Genomic DNA, 21507 nt, shown 5'->3' with positions numbered 1-21507 from the left:
AAAAAGGTTGGAGGTATCGCATTAGACCTAGCCACATACTTTAAGACCATTAAGAACTAGCTGTGTTCCCTCAGGGGAACAGAATAAGCTTAACTAAGGCTCCAGTACAGCCGTAAAAGCATCTTTTGGAGACTTTTACAAATTGTCTATTAAAGTCTTAAACTCTAGACACATGTGTGGTTTGGTCAGAATTGACGATCAAGAAGCCACTGAGAACATAGAACAGAACTAAAGACGACTTAGAATCAATTCAGCCGAACCAAAAATTGTTCACTAAAATTTTTAAAAAACGCTTTTCCGCCTGAAAGCGCGTTTTACAGCCGTTTTAAAGCTTAAAACGTAAAAACCTGACCACTGGAGCTAGTGAGCTATTTACTGAAACCGGTTGGAAGCATAAAAAGTAATTGAAGCTAGTTACATTGTTTGATAATGCATATTTATTATATATAATAATTTTATTATATAATAATTTCTCACATTGGCGTAAATCGATTCGGGCAGTGCCTTACCCTATTGGATCGCTTCGGTGTCACCGCACTCACTGAAAAATAAAATTGGAATAATTAAACAGACTGACAAAAAGATATAGTTGAATCTTTATAGGTAAGACCATTTTCCCTAGACCACATTACTTCAGTTCCTTGGGAAAGGTAGGTAAGACTTGGTTTGGGGCAAAATTGAAATGTAAAAAAGCTAAGAAACATACCTGATCGGTCCTATTTACGCCGGCCCTAATCTAACACCGGTCCCTTTTACGCCGGCCGTTATTCGGCGAATGCCTAATTTTGGTTTTAGGCCAATTAGGGCCGTAAATAACACCAAAACGTGAAACAATCGCTATTAGGCTTCAAAATATTAAATATTGACTAAATATCTACATTAAAATATCATTATTTAGTATTAAATTGTTGAAAAATTCATTGATAATCACTGATTTTCGTGAAATTTTACATATGGAGCGTAAAAATGTATAATTTTCATGTGCTTTTAATCCTTTAAGTCCTTTAGATTAAGAAAAACTGGCCCAAATTTAACGCCACCTTTATGTAAGAAAAAAATTTGGCCCTTTTTACATAAAAGTGGCGTTAATAGAGGATAAGGTACATAGCTAAAAACGATTGTTAAACATTATTTATAACATTCACTTATGGTCTTTTAACTTGTGACTTTCTTTAGAGCATCTTTTGTTTGTGTTGCGTGAATCAGTCAATAATACATATTCATACACAAAAAATGAGGATAATTCCCCATATAATCAAAGCCCGTAACTTACAAATGCGATGCGATGATCGCGATGCAATTTTGCGTTTTCTGCTTCCCAATGGACGTGTCGGGTCCGTCGGGTTGGGAAGTGAAGGAGTGGCTGGAGCGCGCATGGTGGCCGACTGGCGTTCACTAATTGAAATGAAAATAAATGAAAATGCTACTTGGGAAAAAATACGTATTAGGTTTTTATAACATATATCTTCAAAGTTCCCGGTTTCTCGGCTACAGCTGGACAAGCGCGCTTGGTGGCCGGCTGGCGTTCACTACTTAAATTGAAAAAAAATGAAAATGCAAAGAACAAAATTAAAAATGGATCCACGTTTTGTTGCATTTTGTTACAATGTAGCCGAAGCCCAGAGGGCGGGTACTTAGGCAAATGGAAAATACGTTTACGTGCCGCCTTTCAGGGTAAGTCTTGCTAAGGGTCTTAAAAATCACAATTTCAAAATTTAGTTCCGGTTACAAAAAAAAGCAAAACAACCAATTTTTAGGGCCTAAAAAGGCAAAAGGCATATTTTGATGAAAATATAATGACTTACAGATTTGAATCCTCGTCCGGTCACAACTAGATGGAGGTGACGGGTCCGTCGGGTTGGGAAGTGAAGGAGTGGCTGGAGCGCGCATGGTGGCCGACTGGCGTTCACTAATTGAAATGAAAATAAATGAAAATGCTACTTGGGAAAAAATACGTATTAGGTTTTTATAACATATATCCTCAAAGTTCCCGGTTTCTCGGCTACAGCTGGACAAGCGCGCTTGGTGGCCGGCTGGCGTTCACTACTTAAATTGAAAAAAAATGAAAATGCAAAGAACAAAATTAAAAATGGATCCACGTTTTGTTGCATTTTGTTACAATGTAGCCGAAGCCCAGAGGGCGGGTACTTAGGCAAATGGAAAATACGTTTAAGTGCCGCCTTCCAGGGTAAGTCTTGCTAAGGGTCTTAAAAATCGCAATTTCAAAATTTAGTTCCGGTTACAAAAAAAAGCAAAACAACCAATTTTTAGGGCCTAAAAAGGCAAAAGGCATATTTTGATGAAAATATAATGACTTACAGATTTGAATCCTCGTCCGGTCCACAACTAGATGGAGGTGACGGGTCCGTCGGGTTGGGAAGTGAAGGAGTGGCTGGAGCGCGCATGGTGGCCGACTGGCGTTCACTAATTGAAATGAAAATAAATGAAAATGCTACTTGGGAAAAAATACGTATTAGGTTTTTATAACATATATCTTCAAAGTTCCCGGTTTCTCGGCTACAGCTGGACAAGCGCGCATGGTGGCCGGCTGGCGTTCACTACTTAAATTGAAAAAAAATGAAAATGCAAAGAACAAAATTAAAAATGGATCCACGTTTTGTTGCATTTTGTTACAATGTAGCCGAAGCCCAGAGGGCGGGTACTTAGGCAAATGGAAAATACGTTTACGTGCCGCCTTTCAGGGTAAGTCTTGCTAAGGGTCTTAAAAATCACAATTTCAAAATTTAGTTCCGGTTACAAAAAAAAGCAAAACAACCAATTTTTAGGGCCTAAAAAGGCAAAAGGCATATTTTGATGAAAATATAATGACTTACAGATTTGAATCCTCGTCCGGTCCACAACTAGATGGAGGTGACGGGTCCGTCGGGTTGGGAAGTGAAGGAGTGGCTGGAGCGCGAATGGTGGCCGACTGGCGTTCACTAATTGAAATGAAAATAAATGAAAATGCTACTTGGGAAAAAATACGTATTAGGTTTTTATAACATATATCTTCAAAGTTCCCGGTTTCTCGGCTACAGCTGGACAAGCGCGCTTGGTGGCCGGCTGGCGTTCACTACTTAAATTGAAAAAAATGAAAATGCAAAGAACAAAATTAAAAATGGATCCACGTTTTGTTGCATTTTGTTACAATGTAGCCGAAGCCCAGAGGGCGGGTACTTAGGCAAATGGAAATACGTTTAAGTGCCGCCTTTCAGGGTAAGTCTTGCTAAGGGTCTTAAAAATCACAATTTCAAAATTTAGTTCCGGTTACAAAAAAAAGCAAAACAACCAATTTTTAGGGCCTAAAAAGGCAAAAGGCATATTTTGATGAAAATATAATGACTTACAGATTTGAATCCTCGTCCGGTCCACAACTAGATGGAGGTGACGGGTCCGTCGGGTTGGGAAGTGAAGGAGTGGCTGGAGCGCGCATGGTGGCCGACTGGCGTTCACTAATTGAAATGAAAATAAATGAAAATGCTACTTGGGAAAAAATACGTATTAGGTTTTTATAACATATATCTTCAAAGTTCCCGGTTTCTCGGCTACAGCTGGACAAGCGCGCTTGGTGGCCGGCTGGCGTTCACTACTTAAATTGAAAAAAAATGAAAATGCAAAGAACAAAATTAAAAATGGATCCACGTTTTGTTGCATTTTGTTACAATGTAGCCGAAGCCCAGAGGGCGGGTACTTAGGCAAATGGAAGATACGGTTAAGTGCCGCCTTTCAGGGTAAGTTCACGTGTAAGGAAGCTAAAAGAGAAACACTGATTTGACGAAAACAATCGGATGTTATAGGGATTATACTTAAAACTAGTCTTAACTGACGCTATATTGTGCCCCCCCCCCGGCTTAAACCTTTACATTTCTTCGATGTCATCAGCTCATAGAAAAGAGTCACTCCACTCTACAAGACGATTGAGAGTAAAAGGGTCATTTTTCTTTTAAAAAGATTTATTCCCTACATAAAGACAATAGAAACCTCCCCCTAGTAAAGCTGATGAAAGATGTTCAAGGAGTGTTATAAAGGTTTTTGTGAAACCGTTGTGTGAAAGATATATAATAAGCAGCAGTAATACAAATTACAATTACCTTGGCTTAAGCCATTCAAGACCAGCTGAAATGAAAAAAAAAATTCAATTGAAGAACGGTTTTGTTTGTGTTATGAATTGCAAGAAACTAGAAAACGGCATCATTGTTCCCCAAAAACTGGATTCATCCTTTTCATTAAACGCTACTCTTAACGAACATAAGTTGAAAAATGCCGATGCTGAGCACGACAGAGATTTTATATCTTAAAACAAAAGCAAACGATCTAATATCGGAGTAGCCTGTCTCGGTACAAATGGGTTGAAGCTTTATTGAGTATATTCAAAGTGTAACGTACCCTAAGCCTACAAATTGTACAAATGGAAAGAAGCTTTATTGAGTATATTCAAACATATTTTACAGTTCTCTTGCTACCACTTTAACGGGCAAAAGTATTTACCTTCTTCAACCAATAAATCGGCAATCTCTCTTATTTTTTTTCTTTGTTTCTTCGTTTAGCTTTTTAGAGATAGCACCGTATATTTCGATCGATGACCGGAACGTGTGTTCACCACGACTTCCTCCCGATCTAGAAAGGTATAGTACCAAGGCAGACCGTGGTTCCTCAGAGCAGATGTTCACCATTTTTTCCGTAATTTGTCGTTTTTTATTACTTACATATACAGCAAAGTTTTTCTTGGAGGACATGATGGCAAGTTATTCTTCTCTTGATGCCGGATAAGGTAGATTGATGGTAGTTATGAAAGTAGATAGACAAACACTTTTTGTAAGTTAGTTGAATTTTAAATTTTTGACGTAAAACTACTTATTTGACGTCAATTCACTTTTCTACATCAATTTTTAAAGATGGCGGAAGGTCACGCAGCGAAGAAGATAAGAATCCGGTAAACACGAAGGAGGTGTTACTTCTGGACTTAGGAAGGAAAGAAGATCATTAATTCATTAATCAAGTATCAATTCATCTGTAAAATGTAGGAGCGACTTTATAATTCCCACCATGAAATCAAGACGAGAAATTTCGATCAGCTACTTTGCTACTTCGTTACGTAATTAAATATTCGACCAAAATTATTACGTCATTGTAAAGACTGAATAACTTAAATCATTAGACATTGAAATAAGTAAGTAAAGACTGAATACTTAATTATTAGACATGGAAATAAAAAAATACAAAATAAAAAATAAATTATTAGACATTGACTACTTCGCTACTTTGCTACTTTGCTACTTTGCTACTTTGCTACTTTGCTACTTTGCTACTTTGCTACTTTGCTACTTTGCTACTTCGCTACTTTGCTACTTTGCTACTTCGCTACTTCGCTACTTTGCTACTTTGCTACTTTGCTACTTTGCTACTTTGCTACTTTGCTACTTTGCTACTTTGCTACTTTGCTACTTTGCTACTTCGCTACTTTGCTACTTTGCTACTTTGCTACTTTGCTACTTTGCTACTTTGCTACTTCGCTACTTTGCTACTTCGCTACTTTGCTACTTTGCTACTTCGCTACTTTGCTACTTCGCTACTTTGCTACTTTGCTACTTCGCTACTTCGCTACTTTGCTACTTTGCTACTTTGCTACTTTGCTACTTTGCTACTTTACTGTCATGGTATATTTGTTTGAAATCAAAAGAATGTGAGTTGTGTTTTACATTACGTAAGTATTTATATTAAACGATAGTCATTAAAACTATTTACAGAAAATCAAAACTGTTTTACGTTCATACATTAGGGCTGTAAACTTTCGTGACATCATTAATGAATTGAATGAAATGGTCTGACTCTTTATGGGTGTACCGCCACATGAACTCAGCCAGGTGAGATGAAAAGAGATATTTCTTGACACCAAAAGGAGGCAAATTTTTTTTCGCTTGACGCCAGTGACCCTCAATTTTATTGGTATGATCTCCGTTACTGTTAACGAATTCAACAGAGTGGTTTACCTAAAAAGAGAATGAGAAATTGCAGTTTATGCTTTGATTGATTGATTAAATACGAATTGAATATGATCAAAGGCCATCAAATATAACGCAATAAAAATAAATAAAAATCAACAGTGGATGAAATACCTTCAAATGTTCGTAATCCTTCTGAGACAGACAGTCATAAGCTTTCCAGCAATCAGATATGATTGTTGTTCCAGGTAAAATATACCGTTCAATGATAGGGATGAGGGTCTTCTTATCCCTTTTTTCCACAGCAACCATAAAGTTTTGCCTACTTTCTTCCTCAATTCCACCAAACACCCATTGACCTTCTACTTTATGACCACGGTGGTACTTCCGCTTTCCAAATTTAGATTCGTCAATTTGAACACGGGTACCTAAGAAAAAAATTTCAATCCATATATAATTTTAGTGCATTAACCTAAATTTTGAAAATATCATACGTTTCAAATTGTGCTCTATTTGTAAAGAATTTCAAAAAGAAAGCTTGTCTAAGTCTGAAATTATGAATTTTTGGCTCCTTTGAAGGCTGTCCTTTGTAATTAACACAAATTAGTTCCAGTGTAAAAAATCTACCAACCTGGACCACCAATAGGCTTGCTATGGACCATTATTATCACCTCGCACACTTCTCTGCAGAAACTATACCAGTCGACTGCTGTTTTACTACTGACTCCCATCTCTTTACAAACTTGTGTTTGTTCACAACCTTAAAAAATAAATGTAGATATTAGATTTATAAAAAAATTTAAATTCATGCAAATTGTATGTATTTGTTCTTTACTCCCCTGTTTTTACTATCACTCTAACGGACGATATAATCATCTATCAACATCCTAAACAAGTTTAAATTATTTTTCTGTCGAAAATACTTGCCAGTTGACCACCAATAAGTTAATTCAATGATTTCTTCTAACGTCAAATTAGATTTTTCAAACCACGATCCTTTTCGAATGGAAGCTTCGCTGCTATGGTCTTTTTTTCTACAGCGCCACCTACACCCATCAGATGAATAATTTTGTGCATCTTTTAAGTCCATATCACTGGAACAAAATGAGCATTTCATTGACGAAGCAATCAAGCCATTATCCATTGCCCATCGGATAGCTGTCTCTTTATTACATATTACCTCAGTGTAAAGTTTTCTTATTGTCATTCCTTCTTTATCAAGGTCATTTATAATTCTGTTTCTTTTATAACTACCAGTTGAAGAAGAAATCTGTGTTGAGGTATCGACAGTCATCTTTTTTGGCTTGTCCATATTAAATCCATCAGTTTGAGAGCCGCGTGATCTTTTCATTACCGGTTTCATTCTAAAAGGATAAATTTTCTTATGGTTTGTTGGGATTAATCGCATTTAAAAGTGCTAGTGTATTATCATTTTAAAAAAATTGTTGAATCATATGATCAAAATAGTTTTTTAGTGTAATGTTATTTCTGTAATGTTATTTCTGTATTATTGCAAAGAAATAAATGATTATTACAGAAATAGAAAAAGTTACATGTGAATCCAATGAGCTGAAAATAATTCAACAGTAAAAATAAAATCTAAAATGTTAAATGTTATTTACAACGTGTATAAAAGTGAATATCAGCTCGGTAAATTGCATAGATTCGCAAATGAATAGTTTAAATAATAATTCATAGGGTGAAAAGTTTCCTTTTTAGTCAAAAATCAATCTGCAACTGAAACAGTTACATTTAAAATCTTTTTGAAACGCCATTTTTTATTTTTTTTTAATACCATAGTAACAAAATATGACATATGACAGCTTTGCCGAACTGATATAATAAATTAAGATAGGTCTGCACACCACATCTAAATGGCACATTTTTAACAATCTTTAATCAACAAGTAGATGAACAATTAGCTACGGCAAAGCAGAGAAATATTTCAAATTAAACATTACCAAACAAATGTAGTAATCGCAAACATGCGGGTGTTAATGTCAAATCTAAAATTCTACCCCATATTGTTGCGTTAGCACTTCTCTTATAGAAGTAGCTAAAGATTTTTTTGAAATGGACAGGAGTCTCTTTCTGTTATATTCAGCGTGGTCCACCATGTTAAAATCTCTAGGTAAATTTGATGATTTGATAAACACTTGAGATTTTGCAAAGTTGCCTGGAGATATGATAGTAACGAGTCGACCCAATTCCTCCGCTTGTAACAAATTACACGCCAATACGAATTCGTGCTTGAGGATGGATTTACGTAAATCATTTGGTGCATAATGGGAAAAAGTACGTAATGTCACAACAGGACCAGAGGTTAAAAGGATTGCCTTTTTTATGTCTTGTGGCGTTGGCTGTGATTTCGTTTTTACACGTCTCTCCTCGGTAGAAATCTCTTGAACAATCTGAAGAATGAATCGTAAATAAAAATTTAATATATGGTTTTATAAACTAATTTCAGATAAACATTCATAAATATAAATACCTCAATCTTAGTATCGGCTCCTCGATTTTTCAGACGAATAAATACTGAAAACTGAACAATGATGAAAGTAAATAATTACATTTGTGAAAAATCGTTTCTGTTCTTCGAGTAAATCAACCAGAGTTATCGCTTTCTGTAAAGAATCCAAAGTGATTGCCTCTGCGATTGGACCCTCTACATTTCCGGCCGCTATTTGAAACATTTTCTCCGATATGTGGAGTAGGGCAGCAATTTTCGGGATAAATTCTGCTCGTTTGGATTTTGATGTGGGTATTCCGTTCAATAAACATCGGTTGTATTCCTTAATATATGCTGTTTCATCTTGTCTGAACGCCCTGAAAAGCAATGTAATTATGTTTTCACGTTTATTTCTTGACAATATGTCTTAAAAAAACGAATATCAGATTATCTCTCATATCTTTAAATCTAAAATATTACGTTTAGAATTCAACATTATCTATTTTTGGTACTCAACCATCTCAACCATCCATTAACTTTACTTCAGATATAAAAGAAAAACTGGTTGTACAAGTTTAACTGTTTTGTCTTTTACGATTTTAAAAGTTCATTCATTATGGCCTCTGGAAATTATTTTGATAAAAATGTACTCACATTAGGGCTTCATCTTCAAAATAGAATTGAGGTGGATTATCAAAATCCCAGGAATTTATTGCTTCGTATATATCTTCCGGTGATTTTGGATTTAGTCTTTGTAACTCATTAATGGCGTTATCACGTTCTTCTGGCAATGGTCTCAAAGAAGATGGCACATAAACAAGAAATCTATCGATCAATCCATCACCATTGTCGATGAGGCTAAATATCTTTGCCATGTTAGAAACTTGTGTAGAGCCTGAACGAATTGTTAAAATGAATATAAATTACTTTTGAAAATAGTAGAAAAATAGTTAATACTGAAAATACTGAAAATCAGGCTAAGAATGCAAGAGTGGTTGCAATGAGCAAGCATTTTAACGAATATTCTTTTATTGATGATCGAAACCTTCCTGAAATACGTCAGAGTAAAATCATCTATATGATTGGGGAATACATAGATAACATATTTTTTATTATTTTAACTGACATTTTGTAGTCACAAGAACGCAATAATAAGTTAAACGAGTAAAAAAAAACTGTGTATTTTACCTAAGATACAAAAACTGCAGTTTTCTTCTATTACACGGGTTTGTTCTGTAGCGTATGCCATTTCATGCTTTTCTCCAGAAAATAATTTGCACAGGACTTGAGCGTTTCCATCGGAATTATCATCATCATTCTTGTGCATTTTGAGAAGATAGCTGCTTATTTCTGAGTTGATGATAAAGCCTCGGTTGTGCACTGCCAATTTCTTTGTTAGCGCCGAGGGTGTTGACGAAGTAAACAAGTTCAAATCAGTTATGTTTTTCAGGGCATCATTCACTGCGTATTTGAACGCTGGAGATTTGGCAGAGGTAGGTGGCCCAACAAATATTGAAAATAAATTAAAATTGATCCTATGAGTTTCTGATAGTTCAATACAAGACTTTTTGACAGAGCACATGTATGAAATAGTCGTCAAGAAGGACAAGAAGAAATATGACACATTTGTTCCAACGGCAGTCGATTTAACACGAATGAAATTCAACAAATTTTGAGAAAGGATTGTTTCCCATTTGATATCTGATTGAATGAAGCGCTGCAATAGCACAGCCCAAGTTTCATCACTTTGATTTTTAATTGATCTTGCCATTGCTATATGTAAGAAAAAAGAAAATACTTATTTACCAAACTACTATAAGTTAAATCCCTTACAGTATAATAGTGTTCACTTCGTACCTAGTAGATTTTAATTTCAATGTGCCAAAACCCTATGATCACTGTTCACAACGAGCACTATCCCCTACGAATTTACTGTTCAGTTCATATCCAATCCTTTTTTAATTCACTGCTCACTTCGTACCCTCACCCTTTTCAATTCACTGGTCCCTTTGTGCCTAATCCCTTTTTAAAATCACTGCTTTTAAAATTCCCTTTCAAGATTACAGTTGTCACTACAGTTCACTTCGTGCTCAAAGCTTTTAGATATCACTGTTCATTTCGTGCCAAAACGCTTAAAAAATTGATATTCCATTCTTCTTTTTATACCTAATATATTTTGATTTAACTTTGCACTTACTCCCTTTTTCACTGTTCATTGTCAAATCTCCTCAAATAATTCGTAGAGAAAGAAGAAAACAAATTGAGTTATAAGAGATGCTTCATTCAATCTTTTATTTTTAAATTCAACTTACACAATAAAATTACAATTAAAACTTTAAAAAACAAGCTTGTATACATCCTTAAACACTTTGATCATTCTGTCTTGAATAATTTCCTCACTTTTAATGAAAAAACGGAAATTGTATTCATTGACGAATCCCCCTGCTTGCTCACACCTTATACCCTTTTTCTTCTTCATCCATGAAAGTGCATGATAAGTAGAAATTTCAATGTTTGATCCTTGATAATCATGGAGATTTCGATTGCGCATACACCCTGTGCGAAGAATCACATCTTTTTCACAAAAAACCAATGTACCAGGTTTTATCGGTAAAGGAGAGCTATGCTCATAAGTCGAACATTTATTGTGGATAAGGTAGCCAATATCTTCACGTTTCTCAACTAACAATAGGACATTGCATGTTTCTGTGCATTTCTGAAAATAGAAAAAGGTTATATTAACCTTATTGCAAATATGTATCTAATGAAAAATGTAGAAATATATCCAGTCGTTATGTAAATACCTTGATGATTTTGACGAGCACTTGTTGCCCCTCACCACCCAATAATTGGGGTTGAATATCTGTAAACCAAGATTGGCACAACTCTCTGAAATGTTTGCAATGACCACTAGTTGTACCAATAGATAGGTTATACCTTGTTGCAATTTCCTTTGAGAAATAAAATAAAAATTACCTTAAAAGATAACTAATTTTCGAGGTAAGAGCGTCCGAAATGATGGTATTTCGCGAAACTAATATTCGCGGTTGAAACCCAATTTTTTCTTTTTTTGTCCTACTCTTTTGTGGTTTGATATTTGTGGTTTTCGCAACTTTAATTTTATCGAATTTAAAATTGACAAAAAAATTTAAAGGTTCTTACCCTGATTGTCGATTCTTTACACCACTCATTCAAAATTTTCATCCATAATACCATATCCGTTCTTGTTTCAGAGAAGAACGATTTTGACTTCACTGACTTTTTATTTGTACAAGTTGGGCATCTCCTGAATTAAATTAAGTAACTGATTTTAAAAAATAAAAATTTTCTCATAAGAAGGGTATATTTTCCTTCAAAGATGTATACAATTCACTGCAAAGGATGAACAGTTTTAAGTTGCACTGTAAGGTAGACATTTCTTGGAAATTCTTTATATTTTGCCTAAAAACTCAAAGTAACACATAACTATTGTAAAAAAAATAGCTTATTTCGCTGCACTATAAGGGTGCTATTTTAAAATCCAACTTTTAGGCGGTTTCTGCAATCTCACGCAGTGCCACTCCCTGTATTGAATCAGATTAGAATAGTAACGAGTGAAATTTTAAATTTAATCTTACCATGAAAGCATGTCTTTTTGTAGCCTCATTGCAGTCTTTTGATGCCTATTTTCACAATAAAGCTGATTTGCCAAAAGTCCAATATCAATCAGCTCTCTTATGAAAACCTTTTGGTTATCAACACTTTCTAAAATTCTTTGTAATGTCATTTCGTCCGTTATTGAAAGAAAATCTGCGTTTGATGTGCTTCCAAAAGAAAATTAATTATGAGTATTACTTTCGCGCGGTTGGTTAGGTTAGGCTTATCAGAATCCGCAATTTTGCTCAGTAAGGTAATAAATAATAAAAATTCCTTTCTAAATAATACGTTGCTGAATATTTTATAAATAAGTTACTTCTACGAAAAGATTGCGTGATGGCGGAAGTTAAACTCCTTTTTTACACTACTCCTCAAGCCCACTTCGCAACTTGAACGCTCGCATAAAAAACGTACATCTAATATACTGTAATCGCATTTGAAATCGCATTTCTGGCAAACAATGTATATTGAAGTATGTCTGCCTTTAGCAAAGAAGACCATTTTCAAGGGTATTTGAAAAACCCTTTTAAAATAACAGTATATTTCGTGCCCAATTCACTGTTCACTTCGTGCCCTATCCCTTTTCAAACACTGTTCACTTCGTGCCCAAACCCTTTTCAAAACACTGTTCACTTCGTGCCCAAACCCTTTTCAAAACACTGTTCACTTCGTGCCCAAACCCTTTTCAAAACACTGTTCACTTCGTGCCCAAACCCTTTTCAAAAGACTGTTCACTTCGTGCCCTATCCCTTTTCAAACACTGTTCACTTCGTGCCCAAACCCTTTTCAAAACACTGTTCACTTCGTGCCCAAACCCTTTTCAAAACACTGTTCACTTCGTGCCCAAACCCTTTTCAAAACACTGTTCACTTCGTGCCCAAACCCTTTTCAAAACACTGTTCACTTCGTGCCCGAACCCTTTTCAAAATCACTGTTCACTTCGTGCCCAAACCCTTTTCAAAACACTGTTCACTTCGTACCCAAACCCTTTTCAAAATTCACTGTTCACTTCGTGCCCAAACCTGTTTCAAAAGACTGTTCACTTCGTGCCCAAACCCTTTTCAAAATTCACTGTTCACTTCGTGCCCAAACCTTTTTCAAAACACTGTTCACTTCGTGCCCGAACCCTTTTCAAAAGACTGTTCACTTCGTGCCCAAACCTTTTTCAAAACACTGTTCACTTCGTGCCCAAGCCCTGATTTACTTTTTGCGAAAATTTAAAGTTTTCCTACCTTTTTTAGAAAATTTGGCTGAACCAACAATAAACGACTTGTACGGGGTACGATATTTCAATTAAGACGATAGATCCGAAACCTGTGTGAAAAAAAAAACTCGTTATTTAATGGCGGACCAAAATTTTTCAAAATTCACTGTTCACTTCGTGCACGAACCCTTTTCAAAAGACTGTTCACTTCGTGCCCAAACCTTTTTCAAAACACTGTTCATTTCGTGCCCAAACCTTTTTCAAAAGACTGTTCACTTCGTGCCCTATACCTTTTCAAAATCACTGTTCACTTCGTGCCCAACCAAAGCGTGATTTACTTTTTGCGAAAATTTAAAGTTTTCTTACCTTTTTTAGAAAATTTGGCTGAACCAACAATTAACGACTTGTACGGGGTACGATATTTTAATTAAGACGGTAGATCCGAAACCTGTGTGGAAAAAAAAAGACTCGTTATTTAATGGCGGAGCAAAATTTTTCAAAATTCACTGTTCACTTCGTGCCCTGATTTACTTTTTGCGAAAATTTAAAGTTTTCCTACCTTTTTTAGAAAATTTGGTTGAACCAACAATAAACGACTTGTACGGGGTACGATATTTCAATTAAGACGATAGATCCGAAACCTGTGTGAAAAAAAAAACTCGTTATTTAATGGCGGACCAAAATTTTTCAAAATTCACTGTTCACTTCGTGCCCGAACCCTTTTCAAAAGACTATTCACTTCGTGCCCAAACCTTTTTCAAAACACTGTTCACTTCGTGCCCAAACCTTTTTCAAAAGACTGTTCACTTCGTGCCCTATACCTTTTCAAAATCACTGTTCACTTCGTGCCCAACCAAAGCGTGATTTACTTTTTGCGAAAATTTAAAGTTTTCTTACCTTTTTTAGAAAATTTGGCTGAACCAACAATAAACGACTTGTACGGGGTACGATATTTCAATTAAGACGATAGATCCGAAACCTGTGTGAAAAAAAAAACTCGTTATTTAATGGCGGACCAAAATTTTTCAAAATTCACTGTTCACTTCGTGCACGAACCCTTTTCAAAAGACTGTTCACTTCGTGCCCAAACCTTTTTCAAAACACTGTTCATTTCGTGCCCAAACCTTTTTCAAAAGACTGTTCACTTCGTGCCCTATACCTTTTCAAAATCACTGTTCACTTCGTGCCCAACCAAAGCGTGATTTACTTTTTGCGAAAATTTAAAGTTTTCTTACCTTTTTTAGAAAATTTGGCTGAACCAACAATTAACGACTTGTACGGGGTACGATATTTTAATTAAGACGGTAGATCCGAACCTGTGTGGAAAAAAAAAGACTCGTTATTTAATGGCGGAGCAAAATTTTTCAAAATTCACTGTTCACTTCGTGCCCTGATTTACTTTTTGCGAAAATTTAAAGTTTTCCTACCTTTTTTAGAAAATTTGGTTGAACCAACAATAAACGACTTGTACGGGGTACGATATTTCAATTAAGACGATAGATCCGAAACCTGTGTGAAAAAAAAAACTCGTTATTTAATGGCGGACCAAAATTTTTCAAAATTCACTGTTCACTTCGTGCCCGAACCCTTTTCAAAAGACTATTCACTTCGTGCCCAAACCTTTTTCAAAACACTGTTCACTTCGTGCCCGAACCCTTTTCAAAAGACTGTTCACTTCGTGCCCTATACCTTTTCAAAATCACTGTTCACTTCGTGCCCAACCAAAGCGTGATTTACTTTTTGCGAAAATTTAAAGTTTTCTTACCTTTTTTAGAAAATTTGGCTGAACCAACAATTAACGACTTGTACGGTGTACGATATTTTAATTAAGACGGTAGATCCGAAACCTGTGTGGAAAAAAAAGACTCGTTATTTAATGGCAGACCAAAATTTTTCAAAATTCACTGTTCACTTCGTGCCCAAACCTTTTTCAAAACACTGTTCATTTCGTGCCCGAACCCTTTTCAAAATTCACTGTTCACTTCGTGCCCAACCAAAGAGGGGTGATTTACTTTTTGCGAAAATGTAAAGTTTTCTTACCTTTTTTAGAAAATTTGGCTGAACCAACAATTAACGACTTGTACGGGGTACGATATTTTAATTAAGACGGTAGATCCGAAACCTGTGTGAAAAAAAAGACTCGTTATTGAAATGGCGCAGCAAAATTTTTCAAAATTCACTGTTCACTTCGTACCCAAACCCTTTTTAAAATTCACTGTTCACTTCGTGCCCGAACCCTTTTCAAAATTCACTGTTCACTTCGTGCCCAAATCTTTTTCAAAAGACTGTTCACTTCGTGCCCGAACCCTTTTCAAAAGACTGTTCACTTCGTGCCCTATACCTTTTCAAATCACTGTTCACTTCGTGCCCAACCAAAGCGTGATTTACTTTTGACGAAAATTTAAAGTTTTCTTACCTTTTTTAGAAAATTTGGCTGAACCAACAATTAACGACTTGTACGGGGTACGATATTTTAATTAAGACGGTAGATCCGAAACCTGTGTGGAAAAAAAAAGACTCGTTATTTAATGGCGGAGCAAAATTTTTCAAAATTCACTGTTCACTTTGTGCCCAAACCCTTTTCAAAAACACTGTTCACTTCGTACCCTATCCCTTTTCAAAACACTGTTCACTTCGTGCCCAAACCCTTTTCAAAACACTGTTCACTTCGTGCCCAAACCCTTTTCAAAACACTGTTCACTTCGTGCCCAAACTCTTTTCAAAATCGCTGTTCACTTCGTGCCCGAATCGCTATTTACTTCGTGCCCAAGCCGTAATATATTCCTGCGAAAAATTAAAGTTGCAAAAACGAAAGCGCTGCCGCGTTTTTTTTTATATTGGTCCGGAAGAAAAATAAGATCGCTAAAGTTATAGTTACACTAGAGGGGACGCGCAGCAGAGTCCAGCAGAGGGGACTGGAAACTGAAGTTGAAATGTATTGGAAAAAGAACGGTAAATTTAAAATAAACAAGTTGGTTTCTTACCTTTTTTTGCAAAAAAATTTTCATACGTCTTGACTGCTGAAGAATCTTCTTGGAAATGAAAAAAAATCGTTAGACTTCAATTCTGACGTTACTTCAATGCATGGGTATCTTTTTTTGTGACGTCAAAAGGTAAAATTGTACAAGTGATGTCGTTGTAATGTAATTTTAAAAATGAAAGTAGAACAAAGTAGCAAAGTAGCAGAGGTTTTTGAATAAGGAAATTTGATGGGGGGAATTGTAAAGTCTAGCCAAAATGTATATGGAAGATCGAGTCATCAAGAATCCAATTGAACAAGAAGTTTATCTCAAAGCCTGTAGACTCATCCTGAAAGATCAACTTGCATTTGCTCAAAAACAAATCGATCAATTCTTCCTTATTTACCACGCTGATCTCACATAAAGACAGATCTTCAGACTTGATCAACGCCGAATTTCCTTGAACAGATACAAGGAAAGGCACATCCAAAAAATTGCGAACCTTGATTAAAGAATCAATCATCTTCAACACACAATCCTCACGGATTAATTCGTCGATTCGATAGAATATGTAAATCTTTATTATAATAGCCTGACGTGTCTGAAGCCTTTTTTGCAGCGTTTTGATTTTCGCTAGCGATTTTAGATTTCCGTATATCCTTTTCCGGGGGATATGTGTTAGATTCGCGTCAATAGTTTTAGCCTAAAACATATTGTTTTTGGTACTTCATACCCCCTGATTAGTTCTCAGGACAAATACAAAATTTAACAATAGAGTACATAAAACTTACGCATTTCTCCGCATTGAAATTTGAGTAATCCGTTACTTTCTCAATTTGCGATATTAATGAAAACTGCTTTCTTACTCCCATTATGAAGGAGTGTCAATTATAAAACACTCGTTCGTAGAGATAAAATTCAATTATAAAAGGGCGCGATGACTCCCCAACTGGGAACTCGCGACTCATTTATCTACAAATTTTGGCCAAAATAATAACATATTTTCAAAAACGTACTTTTGGTTCTTGTTATAATGTAATAAGTGTTCCTAAACTCTATAGAAACAACTGAGGCTGAGAATGAAAAAATAAAAAATTTTTCATTTTAGCAAAATGTTGAGATTTACCATTTTATTTAATCTTCATGCAAAGAAAAAAAAGCCTTAATGTCATAAATATAAGTACTGATATTTACAGTGGGTAATAAAAAAAGAATTAAAATTTGCTTTTGTACTTTTGGTTCTTGTATAATATAATAAATGTTGTCAATGAAAAAAGAAAAATTGTGTATTAGTCATAGAAAGCTAAAATTTTCCACAGAGATCGAGTATACTAATATCTTTCAATCCCAATAAATAATGTCATAAATATAAGTACTGATATTTACAGTGGGTAATAAAAAAAGAATTAAAATTTACTTTTGTACTTTTGGTTCTTGTATAATATAATAAATGAAAAAATAGCAAAACCAGCTACTAGATGGTTCGATTAGTCTTTCGCCCCTATACCCAAGTTTGACGATCGATTTGCACGTCAGAATCGCTACGAGCCTCCACCAGAGTTTCCTCTGGCTTCGCCCTACTCAAGCATAGTTCACCATCTTTCGGGTCCCAACACGTATGCTCTTTCTCAAACCTTTCTAAGAGTAGAAACGGTCGGACGATGATGCGCCGAACCGGTGTGGGACGGATCTCACCTCGACGAGCCGAACTCGCCTTCACTTTCATTGCGCCGGAGGGTTTCTGTCACCCTAAGACTCGCACACGCGTCAGACTCCTTGGTCCGTGTTTCAAGACGGGTCGCATAAAACCATATGACCGCCAACGACCTCGACTCGTTGGTGCCTGTCTCCCGAGTGGAATCCCTACAGTTCAAGTACACTGCACGCAGTCTACCATACTCGCAGGAACGACACCCGAAAGAGGCCCGCCCGAAGGCACGAGTCGCGACTCCTCTGTCCAGCCCGACGCGGTCACCCGAAGCTATAACACTCTCCGAAGAGAGCTACCTTCTCCGAGGACGTTTCCGCCGGTCCGAACAGTCGTTGACGCGGCAACGAGAAAAGTGCGATGATGAGAGCAGGAAACACCACAAAGACAGTCCTTCGGATCTGCACTCCGCAGCGAACTCACACCCGACACCTGAATTTCTCGCTGCCGTTGCTAATTCCATGCGCTTCCCTACTAACGGTTTCACGTACTCTTAACTTTCTTTTCAAAGTGCTTTTCATCTTTCCCTCACGGTACTTGTTCGCTATCGGTCTCGTGCCCATATTTAGCTTTAGAAGGAGTCTACCTCCCGTTTTGGGCTGCATTCCCAAGCAACCCGACTCTGAGAAAGCACCTCGTGGGCGAGCGGTCACGGCACACACGGGGTTCTCACCCTCTATGACGTGCCGTTCCAAGCAACTTTACCGCGACCACTTCGCTGTGACAGTACTTCTCGAGACTACAATTCGCTGACCGCAAAGATTAGAGATTTCAAGCTTGAGCTCTTCCCGCTTCACTCGCCGTTACTAGGGGAATCCTTGTTAGTTTCTTTTCCTCCGCTTATTAATATGCTTAAATTCAGCGGGTAGTCTCGACTGATCTGAGGTCAAAAGTGTGGGTTGTACTGGTGAGAGTACGACAGGCTTGCTTAAAGGTTAGGATTGTATCAAGCGCGAGTTGTTTAAACGAAATTTAAGACAACTGCACGGCTTGATAAATCAAGACCACATGCCTCAAGCACTTCGAGACACTATAGCGTAAAACTATAGAAGTCCCAATCAATTCCAAAAGAGGAATTTAGATTTTTCACGACGCTCAGACAGACGTACTCTCCGGATATCCAGAGAGTGCAATTTGCGTTCAAAGATTCGACGATTCACTTCATTCTGCAATTCACACTACTTATCGCAACTGGCAACGTTCTTCATCGATGCACGAGCCAAGAGATCCACCGTTAGAAGTTGTTCTCTCGTTTGTTTTTTGTGATAAACAAAATCACAAGATTGGAATAAGTGTATATAGTTGTTATTGATTGAGAAGTGTGGAGCCAATCATGAGGCCAAATTCCCCTTCCATGGCATTGATTAACTTGGGCGAAGGTTCTTTCATTCACTTGCCAAGTGAACCGCTGCAAGTGGGAATTGAGCCTCAGTCGCCTGTGCAGCAATCAATACCACTGAGCCTAAATCTGAATTGTTACCAGTAATAAAAAATGTTCCGCCTTACCTTAATCATATTGAACAATGAAAACGCCATTGTTGTTTCGTTTTTTGGGAAAGAAAGTCTTATTTAAGAGCGAAACGGGTGCTTTCGTTTTGTTTTTATTACTTTTACCGTCCTCCAAAACCACAAAAAACCGTGGTTTGAAAATATAACAAAATTGCAGCTGATGTCAGCATCAAGACACTGCTTAAAATAAGCTCCTTTTTTTCCCATAGAAAACCTTTAAGATAGAAAACAAAGTAATACTAAAACTTACAATAGTATAAACTGTAAAGAATGAGCTGTGATGTAGTGAAAAGGTTTTTTTTCGGTGTTTGCGGTTCAATCTTTTAGAGACGTAGAAAATTCAAATAATATTGTGTTCTCCTGGTTCTCCAGCCCTACCATATTCCACGCTGATGAGAGATGAGGCCCGGCCATCTTCGGGAGTTTCTTGCTGATGATTGATTTTTCTTCTTGCGGGAGACGGCCATCTACCATAGAGTGCACCTGAACCTCACCAGGGGTGTACCGCCATTTCACTAAAGATACTTCTACTAATGGATGTACCAAAATTTCTCCTTCTGGCGCTAGTCTCGTCTTTTGGCCAAATATTTGGCTTCAAAACAATTGATGTAATTCATGTATTTTCTTAATTTAATGTTTCCAACTAAATAGTGGACAAACCAAAAACAAATTTGTAGATAAAATAAATTAAAACTTAACGATTAAAGCATACTAATGTTGCTTCATACTACTAAAGGAACACCGAAGACTTCGCGTGCTATTTCCTGAAGTACACGCTTTTTTTTTTATAAGAATGGTATAAATCCATTTCATCATGAATATTCTTAACTTTTTTGGGAAAATCATCCTAAAATATTCTTATAGCACATTCTTAGGTTGGGATCCTAATTCATACTATATTTAACATTTAGTACATACGTCTCAAGCATAAAACGGCACTTTTGTAAAAGGAGTGAGCCTAAGTTGGGGATAATTGATAATTTATAATTGAAAATGCTCTTAAAATTTCATTCTTAGCTTCAGTAGTAAAATTCCATGATGGTGATATTCTTAGCATATTCTTTGTTTTTTGGCCATTTTCATCATGGACATTCTTATAAAGTGTATTCTTATAAAAAAAAAAGCGTGTATAAATTTTGTTAAGAAATTTTCGATATTCCTATGAAGGTTAACGAAACCTCCTTGTTATTTATGTACATATATTAATTTAGGCTAAAGTGTTAGAATTCGTAATCATTTAAAATCGGTTTTTACAAAATTGTAATGCACAAGTTGTATTTAAAATTGAAGTTGAATTATCGTTTTAGAAATGTATGACGTTCCCTTGCTTGTGAATAATAATAATAATAATATGAACACTGACCCCTCTGCCTCCCCGTCCTCTCGCTCTACCCCCTCTTCCTCTTACTCTACCACCCCTGTCCCGCTTCCCCACATGCCAAACAAACCATGGGGCATCTTCTCCACCGAGACTCTTCCACTTTTCGTACGCTTCGATACAGGTCCTGGGTGAGTGATCCTATATAAATTGAAGGCTTCGCGTGTCAGTTCTTAAAATATAAATTTTGTTAAGAGGAAAATTATTTGGTTTTGGATTTTCGTTGACCAACAATACTTCCTATGGAGGTTAACGAAACTTCCTTGTTATTTATGTATTCTTTATTTTGGAAGACTAAAGTATTAATTCGTAATCATTTAAAATCGGTTCTTACAAAAAAGGAAAAAAGAAGTTGCATTTGAAATTAAAGATGAATTAACGTTTTAGAAACGCATGGCAATCTCGTTCCCCTGCTTATGAATGATAATATGATAAAAATGTAGAGCAAATTATGACAGCTTTTGAGTTTCGTTCACAATGGAATTTATTGAATCTTTTTTCAACTTTCATTTTTGTAAGTTTTTTTTGCTGAAAAACAAAATAAAGTGAATTTTAATACAGTAATACAATAATAATAACTGTAACGTGCTAAAGCACTGGGCTCAACTTCAGTATTCCCGTGTTAAGGGAAAGGCCCGATTGTAAACACTTTTTTTAAACAGAGTGATGGAGGCTGAGAGAAGAACATTTCTAAATGGCCACCGGTCCCCCCAGAGACGTT

The 21507-nt window shown here is 36.3% G+C and overlaps 4 protein-coding genes and 1 non-coding gene across 5 annotated transcripts; all 5 read right to left on the bottom strand.

The window, feature by feature from the left end:
• Positions 1-472: 472 nt before the first annotated feature.
• On the bottom strand, positions 473-4600 carry LOC136812417 (mucin-7-like). Its single transcript, XM_067068914.1, has 8 exons — positions 4489-4600; positions 4092-4116; positions 3348-3452; positions 2835-2939; positions 2320-2424; positions 1806-1909; positions 1274-1395; positions 473-541 (listed from the first exon to the last, which is right to left on the bottom strand). Exons 3-8 carry the CDS (start codon positions 3431-3433, stop codon positions 539-541), a joined length of 525 nt encoding a protein of 174 aa, XP_066925015.1. The 5' UTR covers positions 3434-3452; positions 4092-4116; positions 4489-4600; the 3' UTR covers positions 473-538.
• An 876-nt stretch (positions 4601-5476) lies between these two features.
• Positions 5477-7319, bottom strand: LOC136812411 (uncharacterized). The gene is made up of 4 exons (XM_067068906.1): positions 6870-7319; positions 6574-6702; positions 6117-6370; positions 5477-5990 (listed from the first exon to the last, which is right to left on the bottom strand). Exons 1-4 carry the CDS (start codon positions 7303-7305, stop codon positions 5769-5771), a joined length of 1041 nt encoding a protein of 346 aa, XP_066925007.1. The 5' UTR covers positions 7306-7319; the 3' UTR covers positions 5477-5768.
• A 439-nt stretch (positions 7320-7758) lies between these two features.
• Positions 7759-13848, bottom strand: LOC136812409 (uncharacterized). Its single transcript, XM_067068904.1, has 5 exons — positions 13791-13848; positions 9580-10164; positions 9046-9286; positions 8513-8768; positions 7759-8353 (listed from the first exon to the last, which is right to left on the bottom strand). The coding sequence occupies exons 2-5, from the start codon at positions 10160-10162 to the stop codon at positions 7949-7951; spliced, it is 1485 nt and encodes a 494-aa protein (XP_066925005.1). The 5' UTR covers positions 10163-10164; positions 13791-13848; the 3' UTR covers positions 7759-7948.
• On the bottom strand, positions 10657-12941 carry LOC136812410 (uncharacterized). Its single transcript, XM_067068905.1, has 4 exons — positions 12009-12941; positions 11554-11677; positions 11196-11342; positions 10657-11107 (listed from the first exon to the last, which is right to left on the bottom strand). The coding sequence occupies exons 1-4, from the start codon at positions 12155-12157 to the stop codon at positions 10727-10729; spliced, it is 801 nt and encodes a 266-aa protein (XP_066925006.1). The 5' UTR covers positions 12158-12941; the 3' UTR covers positions 10657-10726.
• Positions 13849-18988: 5140 nt separating the features above from the next.
• Positions 18989-19142, bottom strand: LOC136812464 (5.8S ribosomal RNA). The gene has a single exon (XR_010847355.1). It is a non-coding gene; the product is annotated as a 5.8S ribosomal RNA (ribosomal RNA).
• Positions 19143-21507: the final 2365 nt, after the last annotated feature.

This window comes from Clytia hemisphaerica, unplaced genomic scaffold (genome assembly GCF_902728285.1).
Source record: "Clytia hemisphaerica strain Z4C2 unplaced genomic scaffold, Clytia hemisphaerica genome assembly, whole genome shotgun sequence".
NCBI lineage: Eukaryota > Metazoa > Cnidaria > Hydrozoa > Leptothecata > Clytiidae > Clytia > Clytia hemisphaerica.
This window is presented reverse-complemented; position numbering and strand designations above follow the sequence as displayed.